This window comes from Orycteropus afer, unplaced genomic scaffold, assembly GCF_000298275.1.
Source record: "Orycteropus afer afer isolate SDZICR_OR568_19922 unplaced genomic scaffold, OryAfe1.0 scaffold00011, whole genome shotgun sequence".
Taxonomy (NCBI): Eukaryota; Metazoa; Chordata; class Mammalia; order Tubulidentata; family Orycteropodidae; genus Orycteropus; species Orycteropus afer.
Window position 1 is genome coordinate 2674227 of NW_006921598.1, and position 19744 is coordinate 2693970.

General features: G+C 34.2%; 1 protein-coding gene across 1 annotated transcript in view; it reads left to right on the top strand.

Moving 5' to 3' along the window:
* Positions 1-19744, top strand: part of EPHA7 (EPH receptor A7) — a 224850-nt gene that overhangs the window by 179523 nt on the left and 25583 nt on the right. The window contains exons 7-11 of the mRNA XM_007950746.2: positions 2006-2189; positions 12112-12220; positions 13190-13245; positions 17854-17979; positions 19412-19597. Coding sequence (XP_007948937.1) covers positions 2006-2189; positions 12112-12220; positions 13190-13245; positions 17854-17979; positions 19412-19597 — 661 coding nt within the window. The remainder of the gene's footprint in view (positions 1-2005; positions 2190-12111; positions 12221-13189; positions 13246-17853; positions 17980-19411; positions 19598-19744) is intronic.

The following is a 19744-nucleotide window of genomic DNA, read 5'->3' on the forward strand; positions in this document are numbered from 1 at the left end:
AGTAAAATAAATACCACTATTATTGACTTAATTGAGTTAACTGAAGTGCTGATAATATATAGAGAGACTGATCTTGTGTGACACAAACTGTTAAATGCTTAACTACTAGCAGCAAGGTTAGGAGTTTAAACCCACTCAAAGGCACAGCAGAAGACAAAGCTGCCATGTGGACATAGCCTAGAAAACCTTATGGAGCAGGTCTGCACAAATGTGGTTACCATGAATTGAAATCAACTCCATGGAAACTAGCAACAACAACATGAACAATTTAACAGTTTAGGAAAAACCTTGGGGTTTAATTAACTTGGTAGAAGAAATTGAAATGCACACAGTACATTAATAACAGATACAATTGTTTTGTTTTTCCTTTGCAAAAGTCCAGGTAAAGTTAATAAAATTTTCTTATATTTCCATTATGAATTCATAACTTCTATGGCCAAAGTTGTATTATGAATACCTCATTTTTGGACCTACCAGGAGATGTATTTCTTCTCCCACCAAATTTATTTCAGAGGACATTATTTTAAATGTTCTTTTCATCATAAGTTTTCCAGTGAGCTATAGTGTTCCTTGAAATTGTGTCAGATTTCAAAAGAAATTTAGTTACATTTCAGATAAAACACATTTTTTAAAATATATATATAAATTAGCTGGTGAGTGAGAATAAAATTCTCACAAAGTAACTATTCTCCAAATTATTGCTCTGGAATGAATCAGTTCAAATAGCTTTTCTTTACAGAACCAGAATGTATTTACATTCACTAAATTTACAAACTGGAGCTCTGGTAGCATAGTGCCTAAGACACTTGCCTGCTAACCAGACGGCTGGTGGTTCAAACCCACCAGCCACTCCTCGGAAGGAAGGTTGGGCAATCCTACTTCCGTAGTGATACTGCCTCGGAAACCCAAGGAGGGGTCCCTATGAGTCGGGGCCGACTCGACGGCAAATAACAACAACAACAACAACAAATTTACAAATTAGGCAATTATAGAAGACAGTCTTAGCACTATAGTAGTATTGTACTGGACTGGACTGATTGTACAACCAGACTGATATTTTCATTTTTCAATCAATAGTTTTACTGCCAAACACTTATAGTTGAACACAGATATTTATTATAATGTGAATAAGACCCTGTCTAAACTTGTGCATTTCAACATGTAACTTTTTCCATATATTTTTTCATAATGTATTAGTCACATCAATGAAGCCTTAAATGTACATTCATTTGAGTACTATTTTGATGAAGTTTTCATGTGATTGAATTTTTATATTTATATCACTCTTAGGCTTATCATATACAATGTACATGAAAAATATATTTGATGCTTATAAAAATATAGTTTTATTCTTTTAATCAACTCTTTGTGACTTGATTTTTACATCTGAAAAATTAACAAATTGAATAAAATTAAGAAATTGAATAAAATTTTGTCAAATCATAAATGTTATGATACTTTAATTTTATATTGATAATTTTAATTTAAAAATATTCAATAATATTATTTCGTACCAGTGTTTCATTCTGTGTAAAAGACAGTTTTTTATGAAAACAATTGATGTATCAGTATGATGATGTTAACTGAATTTCTTGGTTAAAAAACTTTCTTAAATTTTGACATACTGCTTTTTGTTTGCTAAATAACAATCAGAAAAAAATTAAACTTTTATTATGAAGTGAGAAACTCTATTAAACCTTAGGTTTTATAGATATACCTCTTTTTTATTCAATACCATATTGCCTTCTACCAGCAAAGCAAATGTTCAAAATATCATAAATATTTTAACATAATTATTTCTCTTTGAAAGTTATAGAACAAAGGCATGTGTTTCACATTTACATTTTATATTATCCTAGAAACAACCCAATGTTATAATATTCCATAGGGCACAATGTACCCTTTATAAAAACAATGCAGCAAATTAAAATAAATTGTAAGAAATGGCTGTCAAATTGCCTGGTTGCAATCAGAATTAAATATCCCTTGTAAATATTATTTCTAGGATCAAAGGGAACGGACCTACTCAACAGTAAAAACCAAGTCCACTTCAGCCTCCATTAATAATCTGAAGCCAGGAACAGTGTATGTTTTCCAGATTCGGGCTTTTACTGCTGCTGGTTATGGAAATTACAGTCCCAGACTTGATGTTGCTACACTAGAGGAAGCTACAGGTAAAATGTTTGAAGGTAATTACCACATTTGGTTTGGATTTTTACTCTCTATAACTCTGGGATAATGTTTTTGTTGTAGACGATGATGATTTGCATCAAAATAGATATTAATGATAAATGCGTAGTTGCTGGAAGTTGGCATTGGCTTGAAGGCAATAGGTATTGGTTAATGATTTTAATATGTGTTTTGTACAAGATATTCAGAATAATAATTTTAAATTTGCTATTTTGGTCAACTGTGTTAGAATCTTATGATTTAAATTAGTTTCTTTTACTTCATATGGGATTTATAAAAGAAAAAGTAAAGTTATTAAAAAACAATTGAATAAATTAAAATGCACACAGTACATTAATAACAGATACAATTGTTTTGTTTTTCCTTTGCAAATGTCCAGATAAAGCTTATAGGATTTTCTTATATTTCCATTATGAATTCATGACTTCCATGACCAATGTTGTATTATGAATACAACAATAACAAGCAAAGTTATTAAATTTGTATTGACACAGTCTGTTTTTGTAAACCCCCAAATGATTTTACTCTGATTGTGTCAGTTAAAGCTTCTATTTTGCAGAAACTCCAAATGAGGCCAGTATGTGTGCCAGGGTAGGCTGGAGAAAGATTATATTTAAGGACCTGTGTTCATTTAAGCCATTTGCTCTTTAGCAATGATTTGGAGTTCAGAAAGAAGATCTTAGAATTGTATTTATTTTTTTCTCTCATTTCATTTTATTGTGATATATTTTAAAAATAACCCAAAAACAAGTGCATTGCCATCAAGTCAATTCTGACTCAGCAGAGTAGAACTGCCCTGTGTGGTTTCCAAGACTGTAAATCTTTATAGAAGCAGGCTGACTCATCTTTCTCCTGTGGAGCCACTGGTGGGTTTGAACTGCCAACCTTTTGGTTAGCAGCCAAATGCATTAACCACTGTACCACCAGAGCTGCTATTTTAAACATACTAATGAATATATTTAAAGTATTTATGTTTTATAAAGATGAATAAATGAATACCTCTGTGCCCACCACTCAGCTTAAAATAGTAAAAATAGAAAATCACCACTATCTTTGAACCATCTTTATCATTTTGTATGTTTTATAACGTAACATAGCATCATAGCATATTGTATACATAGTACATCTGTACTATATACATACACACACACTATAACAAATAGTATGTTATTGTTAGGTTCTGTCAAGTCAGTGTTCCACTCATAGTGACTCCATGTGACAGAGTAAAACTGCCACATAGAGTTTTTTCAGATGTATTCTTTATGGAAGCTGATCGCCAGATTTTTGTCCCATGGAGCCACTGGATGGATTCAAACTGACAAACTTTCGGTCAGCAGGTGATAGCTTAACCATTCATTCTGCCACCAGGACTTCTTAACAAATAAGGCACTTGACTGCTAACCAGAAGGCTGGTGGTTCAAACCCCAGCCACTCCTCAGAAGGAAGGTTGGGCAATCTACTTCCGTAGTTATACTGCCTCAGAAACCCAAGGGTGGGTTGCTATGAGTCAGTTCCGGCTCAACAGCACATAACAACAACAAACAGATATATTTTGAGATTCATGTCCTGATTTGCTGTAAGGTTAGAGGCTCAGAACACCTTGTATAGTGGTTGCTCTTTAGCTGGACTGGTATCTCAGGATATGTTTCTGCATTTTGGAGCTTTTCATTTCTCCTTATGTTCCTTTTAGGTACATATTGAGGTGTACCTAGCTGTTACCTGTTCATCTCCTCACCAAATTAGTGTTCTCACAAAATTCTAAACAAAAAATTATAAAGCTTACTCAAAAACAAGTTTTAAAATGTTGTATGGAATTTTCTTGATTAAAAATAACTTCATACAATTTTGATTAACGAGTTATTTTTACCTCAGAAAAAGGTTTGTACAGGTCTTAAAATGTATTCTTTGTATTAACTAATGATTCTTTGCTAACCATAGTCTTTCAAAATTTTTTTTTGCAATATTTTAAAATTAAAGAGTAAGTCTCATAACCACAAATAATAAAACACTAAGCCAAACCAAACCCACTGCCATCAAGTCAATTCTGACTCATAGCAACAACCAAAGGTTTTCCAAGGCTGTAAATCTTTATGGAAGAAGACTGCCTCATCCCTCTTCTGCAGAGCATCTGAATGGGTTTAAACCACCAACCTTTTGCCTTAACCATAGTGTCACCAGAGTTCCTTCCAAATAATAAAATACATATTTAAATCAATTTGAAATATAAATCATTTATATAGAATTATAGGCACAAAAGATAGTAGTTTTAAAAATAATATAATTTGCTGTAATTAAGTTAATACCATTATTCATCATTATCATGTTAAAACAGAGTATATATTACCAAAAATAATAGTATCTATCTAACAGGCTCAGGGTCCTCAAATATAATAAATCATTTCAAAAGTTGTGTTTTTCTGTTGTAATGAAGGGTTTAAACTTAAGGTAGAAACATTAATTAGTTATTTCACATGTACCTAAATGTACCTTATCAATCCAACCTTTAGGTTTAAAAATTTTCAAAATGAATGTATACTTTTCCATAATTTGTACATTGAGAAATTAGACCAAATTATTGATATGGATTGATTGCTGAGTTCCACAGATAATATTTACATTATTTTAAAAATGAGGTCATTTTATAAAATGGATTCTTGAAGCACAAATATTTTAGTGATTTTTTATCAGAATATTCTCACCAGTGGAATATAAAGTTGATGAAAAAAGGATCCATATCTCCAGTTCTTACTGTTGTCTTGCCAGTGCCCACTATGTTGTTGTTGTTATGTGCCATCGATAGTGTTTGGCATATAGAGGCCCTCAATAAGTAAGCAATTAATGAATATTTCAGTCATCAACTCAAGCCAGACTGTCAGTATCCATCAGTGCTGGTAGACATACTGCCTGTTTTAAAATCGCAGCTCTGCCATGTCCAGCTGCATGACTTCAGATGAACTACTTCTCTGTACCATAACTGCTAGGATAGCACTACTCAACTCAGAGAACATGCTAATGATTAAGTAAAATAATGTAGATAATGTCCCAAGCACAGTGCTTAGCATGCAGAAAGTCTCTATAAATGTCAGCTCTTACTGTTTAGCACAGGAGTTCTCAAATGTTTTGGTCTCATGAACCTTTATAATATTAAAAAATGCTGAGTAAGCCAAAGAGATTTTGCTTATACAAGTTATATCTATTGATTTTTTTGTTGCATTGTATATGAAAACTGTGAATCTCTTGGAATGTAAGAACACACAGCATACATTTCATTAGCTATTAAAGTAACAATGATATCTCATGTCATATAACTTCTGGAAAACTCCACTGTGTACTCATGAGTGAATGAGAGTGACAGAGGCAAATAGCATCTTTATATCTCATAAAAATAGTTTGAACCTTGTGGAGTTTCTGAAAAGTTCTTGAGGATCCTCGTAAGAACTGACCACCCTTTGAGAACTACTGATATAGCAAGGTCACTCTGCTAAAAATTAGGTATGCACAGAGACATCACACATTTGTTGATCTCAGTTTAAAGTTTAGTGAAGAGAGACATATGTCTTTAAGTTATAGCTGTACAGCTAAGCTCTGGTAGAGTGCATAGCTCAACGCTTTGAGGAGCAGTGACTCATTGTACTGGATAGTAGTGCAAGACAGAAGATGTGACCAAAGAAGTCACTTGACTATTCGGAAAGAAATTAACTCTGTTCTTTTTCATAAACATCTGAAAATCCCCATCCCCTCAGAATTAAATCTACTGTTTTTTAAAACTTTAAACCAAAGTGTGGTGATTTTGTATGTATAAATTACTTTTAAAATGTATTGCCCATGAAATATCTGGAAATATTAACATAATGTTGACTGTGGAAAGATTAAAATGTATCTCTATCTCAGAGGAAGTAGATGCTATGAGATCTTTTTCCAACCATCTCAGTTCTAACTATATATGGAAACACATAAACACGTATTCACAAATTATAGTTCAACATTCACTTGAGTTCAGTGTTCTCATTGTTTTTCTGTTTCTGAAGCTCAGGTAATAACTCAGACCAAGACAGGCAAAGAAATAGACCCATGAGACACGTAGTTTGAATGGAAATAATTTCTACACATATGTGAATAAGTTTTTTCCTTTCTTGGGTACAGGATTATTCCATTATTTTTTTCTCTCATAATATGTACAAAAATAGTGTTTTTTTTAAAAAAAAATATATACAAAAAGGTAGATAAAAACAATAAAAGAAAACAACCAAGCTAATTTTAAATAAATAAATAAATACTTGAAGTTATCTCCTCCCCCTCTGATTGGATGATAATAGGCTATAATTCAGAAATTAAAGATAAAAAGTTGTTTTCTTTTCCTTCTCCCCCACCTTATTTATTTATTTATTTATTTTAATCCTTATTTAGTCCCATCAGGGAGCAAATGAGCAGATGCTGAATTAGTATATATAACACCTTTGTTCAGGAACTATTTATATCAGAGCTATTTCTACAATTTGAAAAATAGACTTATTGATTCTTAGCATTGGTGTACAAAATTACAGATAATTTGTCAAAAGGAGCAGAAATAGAGAAAGTTGAATCAGAAAAAAAAGGAACTTTATTCTTCCTATTGTAACAAGACTTACACTACCTGTGTATAATTTAGTGCTCTAGAGACCCAGTCCCTTGCTACCACAAAGAAGCAGCAGTATTTTCCATCCTGCTTTAAATAAAAGGTTACAGCTTGTGTCGAGAGTAATCAAACTATATTAGTTTGGCATTGTATAATGTAGAATATTTTCAACTAAGTCATACATTAGAATATATATTTTCATTGTTTCATGTGCCTTTGATTATTTTCTGATGTCTCTACTGGTGTTGAAAACAAAATACTCAAAAGAAAATATAATTATGAATTAACATGTAAGAAAAACTTCACTAATTTGGAAAAGGGGAAGTGGTAAGGGCATGTGACTTAAAGAAGTATCTGAATCAGAAGCTGCTTTAAAGAACATGCAAACATATACATATTTCCAACTTGTTGTTTTTAGGTGCTGTTGAATTCATTTCAATAGTGACCCTATGTACAATAGAACAAAACACTGCCACGTCCTCCTCTATCCTCACTGTACTTGCTGTGTTTGAGTCCACTGTTGCAGCCTTTTGTCAATCCATCTTGTCAAGGGTATCTCCTTTTTCCGCTGACCTTTTGATTTACCAAGCATGAGATCCTTCTCCAGGGAATAGACCCTTCTGACAACATGACCAAAGTAGGTAAGACAAAGTCCAGCCATTCTTACTTCCAAGAAGCATTCAGAATGTACTTCTTTCAGGACAGATTTGGTCATTCTTCTGGCAGTCCACGGTATTTTCAGTATTTTTTGCCAACACAATAATTCAAAGACACCAACTCTTCTTTGATCTTCCTTATTCACTGCTCTAGTAGCATAGTGCCTAAAGCCCTTGACTGCTAACCAGAAGGCTGGTGGTTCAAACCCCCTTGGAAAGAAGGTTGGGCAATCTACTTCCATAGTGATACTGCCTGGGAAACCCAAGGAGGGGTCGCTATGAGTCGGGTCCCACTCCATGGCACATAACAACAACAACAAATTCACTGTCTAGCTATCACATGCGTATGAGGCAACTGAAAATACCATAGTTTAGCCTATGCACACCTTAGTCTTCAGTGACATCTTTGCTCTTCAACCCTTTAAAGAGGTCCCTTGCAGCAGATTTTCCCACTGCAATATGATGTCCAATTTTGTGACTGCTGCTTCCATGGGTATTGACTGTGGATCCAAGTAAAATGAAATCTTTGACAACTTCCATCTTTTTTCCATTTATTATGATATTACTTAATGGATCCAGTTGTGAGGATTTGTGTTTACTTTATATTGAGGCATAACCCATACTGAACATCGTAGTCTTTGATCTTCATCAGTAGGTAGGTAGTAGTAGGTCATCTTCATGTTCAGCAAGAAAGGTTGTGTCATCTACATACCACAGGTTGTTAATGAGTCTTTCCCCAATCCTGATGCTATGTTCTTTTTCATATAGTCCTGATTCAACATTAAATAACTATGATGAAAGGATACAACTCTCATGCACACCCTTCCTGATTTTCAACCATGCAGTATTCCCTTGTTTGGTCTGAATGGCAGCCTCTGGTCTGTTTAAGGTTCCTCCTTCACAATTAATGTTCAGGAATTCACATTCTTCTCAATGTTGTAAATACTTTGTTATGATCCACATAGTCAAATGTCTTTGTGTAATCAATAAGCACTAGTAAACATCTTTCTTGTATTTGTTGCTTTCAGCCAAGATCTGTCTGACATCAGCAATGATATCACTTGATGGATGTCCTTTTCTGAATCTAGCTTGCAGTCCTGAAAGATCCTTGTCAATATATTTCTACAACCATATTTTAATTATCTTCAGCAAAATTTTACTTGTGGGTGATATTAATGATATTGTTTAATAATTTTCACATTCTCTTGGATCACCTCTCTTTGGACTGGGCACAAATATGGATCTTTTCCAGACAGACAGTACTAAAAGGACAAGGAAGCAGCATCTTCTGTCCTCTTGTAATTCACAAGAGGAAGACAGAACACCATCAGCAGTCCAAGGCCTGTTCTTATGAGGCCAGACATGCAACTACCCTCCTGCCTTTTTACCAATCTTGATACCAGCTGTCCCTCCTGTGGCACCCCCCACCTCTCTACTGGATTCAATAATGTGCTGCAGTGGCCACCCAGAGCTCACAGATTATGAAGATTATTAGGGAAGCAACAGGCTAAAATTTAAATTCAGGAATGTGCTCAAGATGCAGTTCTTTGGTCAGGACATTCTCCCCTTTGCTATTCCCATGAACATGCCTCTCTGGCCCTTGGCCTCTTGGCCTGACCTCTGCCTCAGTGGGCCAAGTAAGTCTGCTGTTCTGTCTTGTGCCTCTTGGTTTCACTGCCGCCATCTCACTGGGTGTTTCTCTCAGCTGGGCATCTTTTTCTCAGCCAGGTGTCTCTCTCCCTCAGCAGCAAATCTCTAAGCAGTGCATTGCTCTCAGCAGCATATCTCTCTCAGATTCCTTCTGCCTCTAGGAGGGCTTATTTTGAGCCTGGAAGAGTGGCAAAACCAACCAATCCCAACATCAGAGTTCTCCACACCTGAAAGAGAGCAAACTTTCTAAGATTACTTTGTGCTGCTCCAACAAAAATACTCCAGGTGGATGGATGACTTTAACAATCAGGAGTTTAAATTACATGGTCCCACCCAGTAATCCAGGAACTCTGGTGGCATAATGCCTAAGGCACTTGACTGCTAACTCGAAGGCTAGCAGTTCAAACCCGTCAGCCAATCCTCAGAAGGAAGGTGGGGCCATCTACTTCTGTAGTGATACTGCCTCAAAAACCCAAGGAGGGGTTGCTATGAGTCACGTCTGACTCAACGGCACATAACAACCATATCTATTCAAGAGAAAGTTTCAGAGACTCTTCTGACATCCACTTTTGTCTTTTCTTCCTTTCCTGTTTCTTAAATGATCTTTTGCTTTCATTATGTATGATGTTCTTAATGTCATCCCACCACTCCACCACTCATTTTGTTATTGGTCATTGGTTTTCAGTGCATCAAATCTGTTCTTCAGATTATCTCTAAATTCAAGTGGGATATAATCAAGTTTATATTTTGGCTCTTGTGGACTTGATTTAATTTTTTTCAGGTTAAATTTGAACTTGCATATGACTAATTGATGATCTGTCAGGCAATCACCTGTGGCCTTGTTTTGACTGGTGATATTGAACTATTTCATAACCTCTTTTCACTGATGTAGTTTATTTGATTCCTGTGCATTCTATCTGGTGAGTTCCACACATATACTCTCACTGCCTTGGAGTCAGATACAACTTATAGTGACCCCTCCTTGGGTTTCCAAGGTGGTATCACTATGAAAGTAGATTGCCCAACCTTCCTTCTGACAAGTGGCTTTTGGGTTTGAACCACCAGCCTTCTGGCTAGCAGTCAAATGCCATAGGCACTATGCCACAAGAGCTGCTGTAGCCACTGTTTTTGTTGTTGATAAAAAGGTATTTGCAATGAATAAGTTGTTAGTCTAGCAAAATTCTATCATATGATCTCCAGTGTCATTTCTGTCACCAAGGCCTTATTTTTCCAACTACTAACCCTTCTTTGCTTCCAACTTTTGCATTCCAATAACCAATAATTTACAATACATCTTAATGGCATATTTATTCAATTTCAAATTGCAGATGTTGGTAAACATCTTCAATTTCTTCATTTTTGGCATTAGTGATTGGTGCATAAATTTGAATAATAGTTGTATTAACTTTCTTCCTTGTAGGCATATGGATATTATGCTATTACTGACAGCGTTGTACTTCAGGATAGATCTTGAAATATTCTTTTTTGACGATGAATACTATGCCACTTCTCTTCCATTTGTCATTCCCAGCATAGTAGACTATGTGATTGTCTGATCCAAAATGTCCAATACCAGTCCATTTCAGATCACTAATGCCTGGAATATAGATCTTTATGCATTCCATTTCATTTCTGACAACTTCCAAGTTTCCTTCATTCATACTTCTTACATTCCACATTCTAATTATTAAAGAATGTTTCCAGCTGTTTTTTCCCATTTTGATTTGTTCTCCATCAACAAATGAGGTCCCAAAAGCTTTACTCCATCCATGTCGTTAAGGTCGACTCTGCTATGAGGAGATAAGCTCTTCCTTAGTTGTACTCTGAGTGCTTTCCATCCTGAGAGGTTCTTCATCACTATACTTTCCAACTAAAAATCTCATAAAAAAAGTCCAGCTAAACTTGCATTAATAGGCACACAAGAATCATTTAGTATTGTACAGAAAGCATCTACAATTACAGTACTTGTTTTTTGAAACACTTGTTTTCATAAATAGACTAATGAAATTTACTGTATAATTTATAGAAATTAACATAAATCTACTGATTTTGTTCCTGAATATGGTGGATGGATAATTGTTGATGCTTTACTATGATAATGTAATACTATGATGGTTTTTATTTTATATTAATGATATGAGAGATAAACATTTAATGTGTGTTAAGGTGCTTTGAAAAATACACAAGGTATGTATTTTGGTTCCTATTTTACACAGCAGAAAAACAGACTTGGAAGATGTCTTGCTAAACAACAAACAATGATCTAATAGCAATTCCAGATCAAAGATCTCTATCTCTTTATTTGTAACTAAGTTTCCAACAACTAAGCAGATTATTTATTGATAAGCATTCAATAGGGACTTTTTAGGGACATGTGGGAAGAGAGAGAGACAGAGAGAGAGAGAGAGAGAGAGAGAGATGAGGGGCCCTGGTAGTATAATGAGTAAGGTATTTGGCTGCTAATCCCAAGGTCAGAAAATCAAACCCATCATCTACTTCATGGGAAGAAAATGAGGTATTGTACTTCCGTAAAGATTTATAGCATTGGAAACCCATTGGAGGTCACTGTAAGTCAGAATGGACTTGATGGCAGTAGGTATATATATTTATGTGTGTGTGTGTGTGTGTGTGTGTGTTTATGGAAGGAGCCCTGATGGTGCAGTCATTAAAGCACTCAGCTGCCAACCAAGAGGTTGATAGGTAGAACCCATCAGCTACTCCACAGGAGAAAGATGGGGCAGTCTGTTTCCCTAAAGATTTACAGCCTTGGAAAGCTTACAGGGCAGTTCTCCTCTGTCCTATAGGTCACTATGAGTCAGAATTAACTCAATAGCAGTGGGTAGGTAGGTATATATATATGGCTGAGGACTGTAAAATTAATGAAAATATTGTGTTTACTACTTCTTTGAAATGCACAAAATAAACATTCTTTTCAATTTATATTACTATAATATAATGCTTGCATGATGTTCAGAGTTTTTCTGTCCTCTCTTTTTGCAGCTACAGCTGTCTCCAGTGAGCAAAACCCTGTTATTATAATAGCTGTTGTTGCTGTGGCAGGGACCATCATTTTGGTGTTCATGGTCTTTGGCTTCATAATTGGAAGAAGGTAGAATACAAAGATTTGTAATCTTTGACATAAAATTTATTGAGTTCAGAATTGTATCAGCCTATTATTTATTTGTTGTTGTTGTTAAGTGCCGTCGAGTCAAACCCGACTCATAGCGACCCCCCCTTGGGTTTCCAAGGCAGTATCACTACGGAAGTAGGATTGCCCAACCTTCCTTCTGAATTAGTTATTTAGTATATTATAATTTAAAATAATAAATGCAAACATTCTTTATCTGATATTAGCATTAGAAGTCAAAACGTTGTCATTCTGCCAAGATGAAAATACAGTTTGAATTGTCACTGCCTTTTGTTTAAGGGGAATGAGTATTATAAATTCTGTTAGGCAAATTTGTATTAATTTTATTCAGAGTTAGATTTGTTTTGTTTTCATAATAAATACAGAAAATATTAGAAGAAAGATTTACTATTTTTGCTATTTAAATAGATGTCGGTAGCAATCAGGAGCTCTGGTGGCGTGGTCCCTAAGGCACTTGACTGCTAACCAGGAGGCTGGTGGTTCAAACCCACCAGCCACCCCTCAGAAGGAAGGTTGGGCAATCTACTTCTGTAGCAATACCACCTCGGAAACCTAAGGAGGGGTCACTATGGGTCGAAATTGACTTGATGGCAGTGAGTTTAGTTTTTGGTGGCAATCATTTTCTTTTTCTTTTTTTTTGTAGAAAAATTATAGGAAAATATATATTTATTGATAATCGACACAAAAAAAAGTTCCTGTTATTTTGTCTCTCAGAAAGACTTTATTTTCTGGACATTTTTATATAATGTGAATTTCTAAGTAATTATTAAATGGGTTATTAATTATAAACAAAGTTTTTGTTTTCTTTATAGCTCTAACTGGCACAATAGTATAAAACTAATATATCATAAAGAACTTTAAATATATAAATTTAGATAATTCATTGAGATTGTCATACATTCTTTTTCTGTTCTTTTTTTATTCCCCCAGACACTGTGGTTACAGCAAAGCTGACCAAGAAGGGGATGAAGAACTTTACTTTCATTGTAAGTGTTTGGCTTTTCTTTATTATTATGTACCCCAATTACTACAGAAATCTGGTTGTTAGTAGTGACATGAAAAAAAATTCCTAATGAATTATTCTTGAAATTAAGTAATGAGTTCAAAATATTGCTTTGAAGCATTTGAACAAAATAGTTAGAATGGAAATTATGTGATGTGAACTAAAAACAAATTTCAGAAATGTAATACCTCATAAGAAATTTTAATATTACAGCAGGATATCTGGGTATTTTTATGGCACAATCTTCCTTTTCAAACTTTACCCAAGTGTTTCATACCATTCTAATAATGATCCATTAAATGTTACATAATGCCAGTGTTCTAAGGAACTTTATCTCAAGTTAGAAGGGTAGGTAGGCCTTTTGTTTCACCTAAGGAGTGAAATTCCCATGAAAGATTGAGTTAAGGAGCCTCTTTTCCTTCAACTACTATAAAACGTCTGTAACTACTAGATCTTTTATGGTATGCAAGTAGTATAATAATGGGATTCAATCCTCTAAAGTTTTCCTGCATTTAGGTCACCTGATTCTTAAATGTTCATTTTAGAAACCATATCTGGAAGAGAATTTAGAGATCCTAAGAAAATAGATACCTGTCTGCATTAATCTTATTCTTGTTGCAAGGTAGATGCAAGTAAATGTTAATATTACTACACTTAGGCAAAATAGAAAACTAATAATCAATGATTTCAGAACTAATGATGTTCTCACCCAGACTTATTATTCTTATTTTTAATGCTTGAAAATATCAAGAACACTTTTTATTCATTCTTTTTTCTAATAACCATTATCTTTACTAATTTTTACCATGCATGGATAAATGTCCTATATAAAAACAAAACAAAATGAAAAGTACTTTGCCATTGAGACAATTCTGACTCATAGCAACCCAATAGGACAGAGTAGAACTGCCCCGTAGAAATTCAAAGGGTGTAAATCTTTACAGAAGCAGACAGCATCTTTCTCCTATGGAATGGCTGGTGAGTTTAAACTATTGACCCTTTGGTTAACAGCTGAGCACTTAACCACTGATCCTTAAATTTCCTGTAAATGCTATAAAATTATATCTTTAAATGTCTTCTATATTGGATTCATAGTCAATATCTAAGCATCAGCCAAGAATTTAGAATCCATTTTAGAATTTCCTCATGATTCTTAAAAAAATAAAAAAAAACCCACAAACACACTCAAAATGTGCAGTTTAAAGATACAAATTGTGAATGCTATTATTATCATTCTTAAGTTTTTTCAATGTATTTTTGTTTGGTGAGTAAAAAATTATCTTGATTTTAGTTTTCAAAAGAGAGGTACTTTTAAATAATATATGTCCAAATTGAATATGAATCTCCATAGAAATCCAACCACTGAAGGCAGGAAGGACATATGGGGCACAACACATTAGAGTAGAAGATACAGCCAGAGCTGGCTTTATCCTGGAGGTCATGAAGCTGAAGCCTTAGGACCCCTCATTTTCATGGGTTCATTCCAGAGCCCTGAGAGGGACTCTAGACATTTTATACGCATAATTGTATATTCATTTTCTTAAACATGGTATCCCAAGTTGTCTAAGGTTCAAACCTCACAAAATTTGGATCCGCCTCTGGATATGTGATCCTGCCGCCCCCTGGGGTTGTCTGACATGCTTCCAGTGCCAGGTCTTCCCTTTGCTAATTTAGCAGTGGTCGTCCTTGGGACTAAGCAAGCCTCTGTGACGAGAATGCCATACACAGCTTACAGCTAGAGGATATACCAAAAAAAAAAAAAGAAACTGGAGGTTACATTTTTTTTTCTCTCTTTTGGACATGAGAGAATATTTTAACATTTCCCGAGATAAAGACGAGAGGATCAAAACTTGAATGCCTCAATTTTTATATCTAGTGTGAAATGTATATAAAACAGTAACATAAGGCTCTATTTTCCAGAAACCCTGATCCTACCCATTCGTGAATAATTTGATAGCAAATCATTTAATATTATCTTACTCAACATGTCATTTTCCTTTCCTTTTATTCAATATATCTGAGATATCATAAAATCATCAGATACATTTTAGTTTATTTGCTCTTAACTTGCAGGTTAATGCAGAAGGTAAATGGAAATTTGGCTTATCTAAGATTCTTGTATAGCTTTATGCTTAATTGTCATCACTCAGTTTTAATATTCTTATGCCATCAGTTTTTTCACATTTGCCATCTAATTTGTAATTAGAAAGAATATAGCTGCATGAATTACTTGTTAGCATAGATAGATATGATAAGCTTGTTATATATAAACATTTTTCAACTGTAGAGAGGAATATCAATGGTGGTTTTAAGAGATTTAACTTTTATGAGAAATGTAAATGCAATATTAAAACACACAAAAGCTCAACTCTTAAATTGACTAGAATATTCAGAAATTATGGTAATATTTTCCTTATTTTAAAACATCCATTATTTAAACTAATAATGAAAAGTAAAGTCCTCGTTAATGTATCATATACTGGTAAATGGTTGATATTTTTGAATCTTGTTTTTTATAAGGATCTATTTTCCTGTCATTTGATGGCATTTGATGAGAACCAGGCATTTTACTTGATTTTATGACTGTATCTAAAATACAGAAAATACAGCATTGCAGTCACCAGCTATTTACAAGTTGCTGTCCTTTTATTCCTTTAGTATACAGGCAATTTTCCTAGGTGCTAAGACACCAGATTGAATTTTTACAGAAACTTGAAAGCAACCATTTAACTGGCTTTTAGAGCACTGAATTTAATAGAATGTCCAGTCATTTGTATCAGGCCACTCAACTCTCTATGGCCCCAAGTGCTACATTTAAAGATATAAACACAATGGAGGAGTTTAGTGAAGCAATTCCAATTTACATTTTGTTTCCTCCTACCATTTCTTCTAACAATGTCTTTTGAATCCAAGCTGGGCAATATTTCATGTTTTTATGCCAAAATAGCTCTGACCTGTCAAAAGGTTTTATGACAGCTTGAATAAGGAACCATCAAAGACCCTTTTGAGATGCAGAAGGTTACCTCCAATCTAGCTCCCTGATCACAAACAAAACCAAAAAACAATGAAAGAAAGAAAGAGAGAGAGAATGACAAGGGAGAAGATGGCTCATTCTCCATCTGCCTGCCAATCTAGGAGGTTAACCTATTGTTTTCTTCCCTTCTCTCTTTTTCTCTTTCCCCCTTCCCTGTACTCCTTCTTCTCTCTTTTCTCTTCCTGTCCCCTCTCTCTTTTTTCTTCTTGTGTTGTTTTTTTTTTTTTTTTTCATGTTCAGCTTTAGTAACAAACGAGCATCTGTCAGTTTTATAAACTGTAACAAAAATTGTTTAAGACAATCAATTTTGGATAAACAATCATCTACAACAGAATAAATCAAGATTTTTAAATCCCATTTTACTTTATACATTCTGCTTCTTTTTGTTTGTTACGTGTTTATTTTTTAAAAAATATAATTTTATCTTGATGTGATGACATAAGCACAGTTAGGCTGCAGTGTAAAAGAAATTATATTGTTCTCCAAATAGTAAAATTTAATAAAAAGATTGTTCGGTGGCTTTGTTAAAAAAATAAAGTTTTTTTTGAGGATATAGTGTAACTTTTTACTGCATTAATATGACCAAATATATGCCTATCTATTTTATCTTTGTCTTTAACCAAATGATTACATTTGGAATACAGTATTGTAATTGAATTTGATTTAAAGTTGACATAGCATTATCTGTTACCTGCATGCTTCTGGGTGCATTTTAAGAAGATTTTAACTTTTAAGATGATTCTATGTTGTTTGAATTTTGACTACCTTTTCTGAGGCATATTGGCTACCTCTTTGTGGCAATTAAGATCTTCCAGAGCTTTATAACTTAAAGTTTATATTAAACTATTCCTTTTCCCAATTGATGTCATACCTGGTTAGCTGATCCCAGGAATATTGTGAATTTTCTGACCTTACTCCGCACCCTGTATATCGGGCCTCTATTTCCCTTCAAGGTGAAGATGAAATTGTGTCGTTAGTAGATATCTCTTTGATTCTGTGATAGCAATCCCTCACATCTTGTATTAATTTTATGTATATGTCAGCAGTGGTTGGTCTTTAAAAATAAATCAAAAGAATAAATAAGATGTCTAAATGTTTTTAATATTGCTGTCAGTGTAGTGGGTACCTGTAAATGAAATGTCTTCTTTTCCCAGTGTATTAATTTGATTGATTGACTGACTGAGAGATTTACAAATGTGTTTCCAAGTCCATTACAAACCTCAATATGGCTTGAACTATGCCATGATAGTAGTGAATTTAATTAGACCTCCTGTCTGATAAGAGGCATGTCAGAGGATTTTGGTGAATGTCTTTTGTTGATTTACTGGAAAAGCAATTCAGTTAGCAACCTATGAGCTGGATCCTATGTTACCTATAGAAGCTTGCAGATAATACCTATGTGCCAGCACACTGAAGTAGTCTAAAAACTGCTGTGAATCAGGTGATGTGGAAGCAAGTTCACTGTTCCAAGGAGCACTCTGCATAATGAAATTCCTGGGCTGACTGCACAATAAGTGCTTTGCTTCATCACAGTCATGCTTTCTTACATCATTACAGTTAAATTTCCAGGCACCAAAACCTACATTGACCCTGAAACCTATGAGGACCCAAATAGAGCTGTCCATCAATTCGCCAAGGAGCTAGATGCCTCCTGTATTAAAATTGAGCGTGTGATTGGTGCAGGTAAGGCTGTTGTAGCTTCCTTGTTCAGCTGTTCCATTTAGCCAAGATCGAAAGTCATACATCATAATGACAGGCAAATAATTATACTTCAAGTATAGAACTTTTGCATTTACTGAACTGTTGGAAGCAATGAGGCTGTATTTGTTTATGAACTCTTAAGAAACAAGTGAAAAAGAAGAATGTGGCACAGAGAATCTCTGTATATTTGGTTTTCTGTTGGATTTTAAAGATATAGTTCTATTATAAGCTGTTTCATACTAGGTCTGTTCTGTTCAATAGATGGCTTGGTATTAAAATATCAGAATATCTTTGAATTTTGCTGGGATATATATTTTCTCCTACTTGACTTACTATCTTCTTGCAGAATTTCATGTTATTTTTTTTTTCTTATTTGTAGGTATAAGATAGCTATTGCACTATTTAATTCCATGTAGAAAATTACTATTTATAAATTATTTGAAGGAAATATTATTTTCTGTGTGCACAGTATATTTTCAGAATAAAAATATAATTTTAGATCCAAGTCTCTTACATTTAGCACACAAGTGCATATGAATTCCAGACTTAAATTTTTAAGAAATACAGGCAGTCTCTGGTTGCAAACAAAATCTGTTCCTAAGTGTGTCTTTAAGTCTAAGTAACTCTTTAAGTCAAATTTGTGGGTAATTTGTAACACTCGCATACAGTCTATTTAGCCTTACTTTAGTGCAAGAAAACCTCAAAGCCTTTTCAGTGATTTAAAATTGAATATGCAGCAAGTGAAAGTGATTGTGATGAAGAATTTGTTGTGAGTAGGAGTTGGTTTATTCATTTCAAATTGAGGGCAAATATAACATAACATTAAAATCTGTCCATGAGTAGTAACCAAGGGACTGTCTGTATTTATTCCTCCAACCATAAAAGCAAGAGGAAGATTTACCAGAAGGCTGGCGGTTCAAACCCACCAGCCACTCCTCAGAAGGAAGATTGGGCAATCTACTTCCGTAGTGATACTGCCTTGGAAACCCAAGGAGGGGTCAATATGAGTCAGATCCGACTCCATGGCACAGAAGGGTTTTGTTTTTTTTTTTTAAATTGTGTCCTTATACTTTAGAAGGCAGTATACATTATATAGCAAACTTCAAATCTAAATGTTCACTGAGTTTTTGTTAGTCCAATTAAAAAAATAGTATAACTATTTTTCAATAAAGCTGAGTGAGTGAAGATGAATCTTAAAGTTTCAGTTTCATTTATGCCACTCTTTTCATGTCATTGTGTCTGGAAAATAGAATCACCTATCTATCAGAATGTTGTCTGTGTAAATTAGAAAGCTTTGGAAAATATTTAGAAAATAATTTAGAAAAGTAAATGCTTTAAAATATTTAATACATTCTTTTGACAGAAAATAACATATTTCTGAATTTAAAACATACATGCTTGTCCTGTTATTTAGGAGAATTTGGAGAAGTCTGCAGTGGCCGTCTGAAGCTTCCAGGGAAGAGAGACGTTGCAGTGGCCATAAAAACCCTCAAAGTTGGTTACACAGAAAAACAGAGGAGAGACTTCTTATGTGAAGCAAGCATCATGGGGCAGTTTGACCACCCAAATGTGGTCCATTTGGAAGGGGTTGTTACAAGAGGTATATATATATATATTGGTATATATCTTCAGTTAGTAACCAGAATGACAGAAAGTAATGACATTGTGTTTATAGTCCCCCCCCGCCAAAAAAAATAAATCAAGTTATTAACATAATGCATGTTCTAAATTAATTTTGTTTTGATGT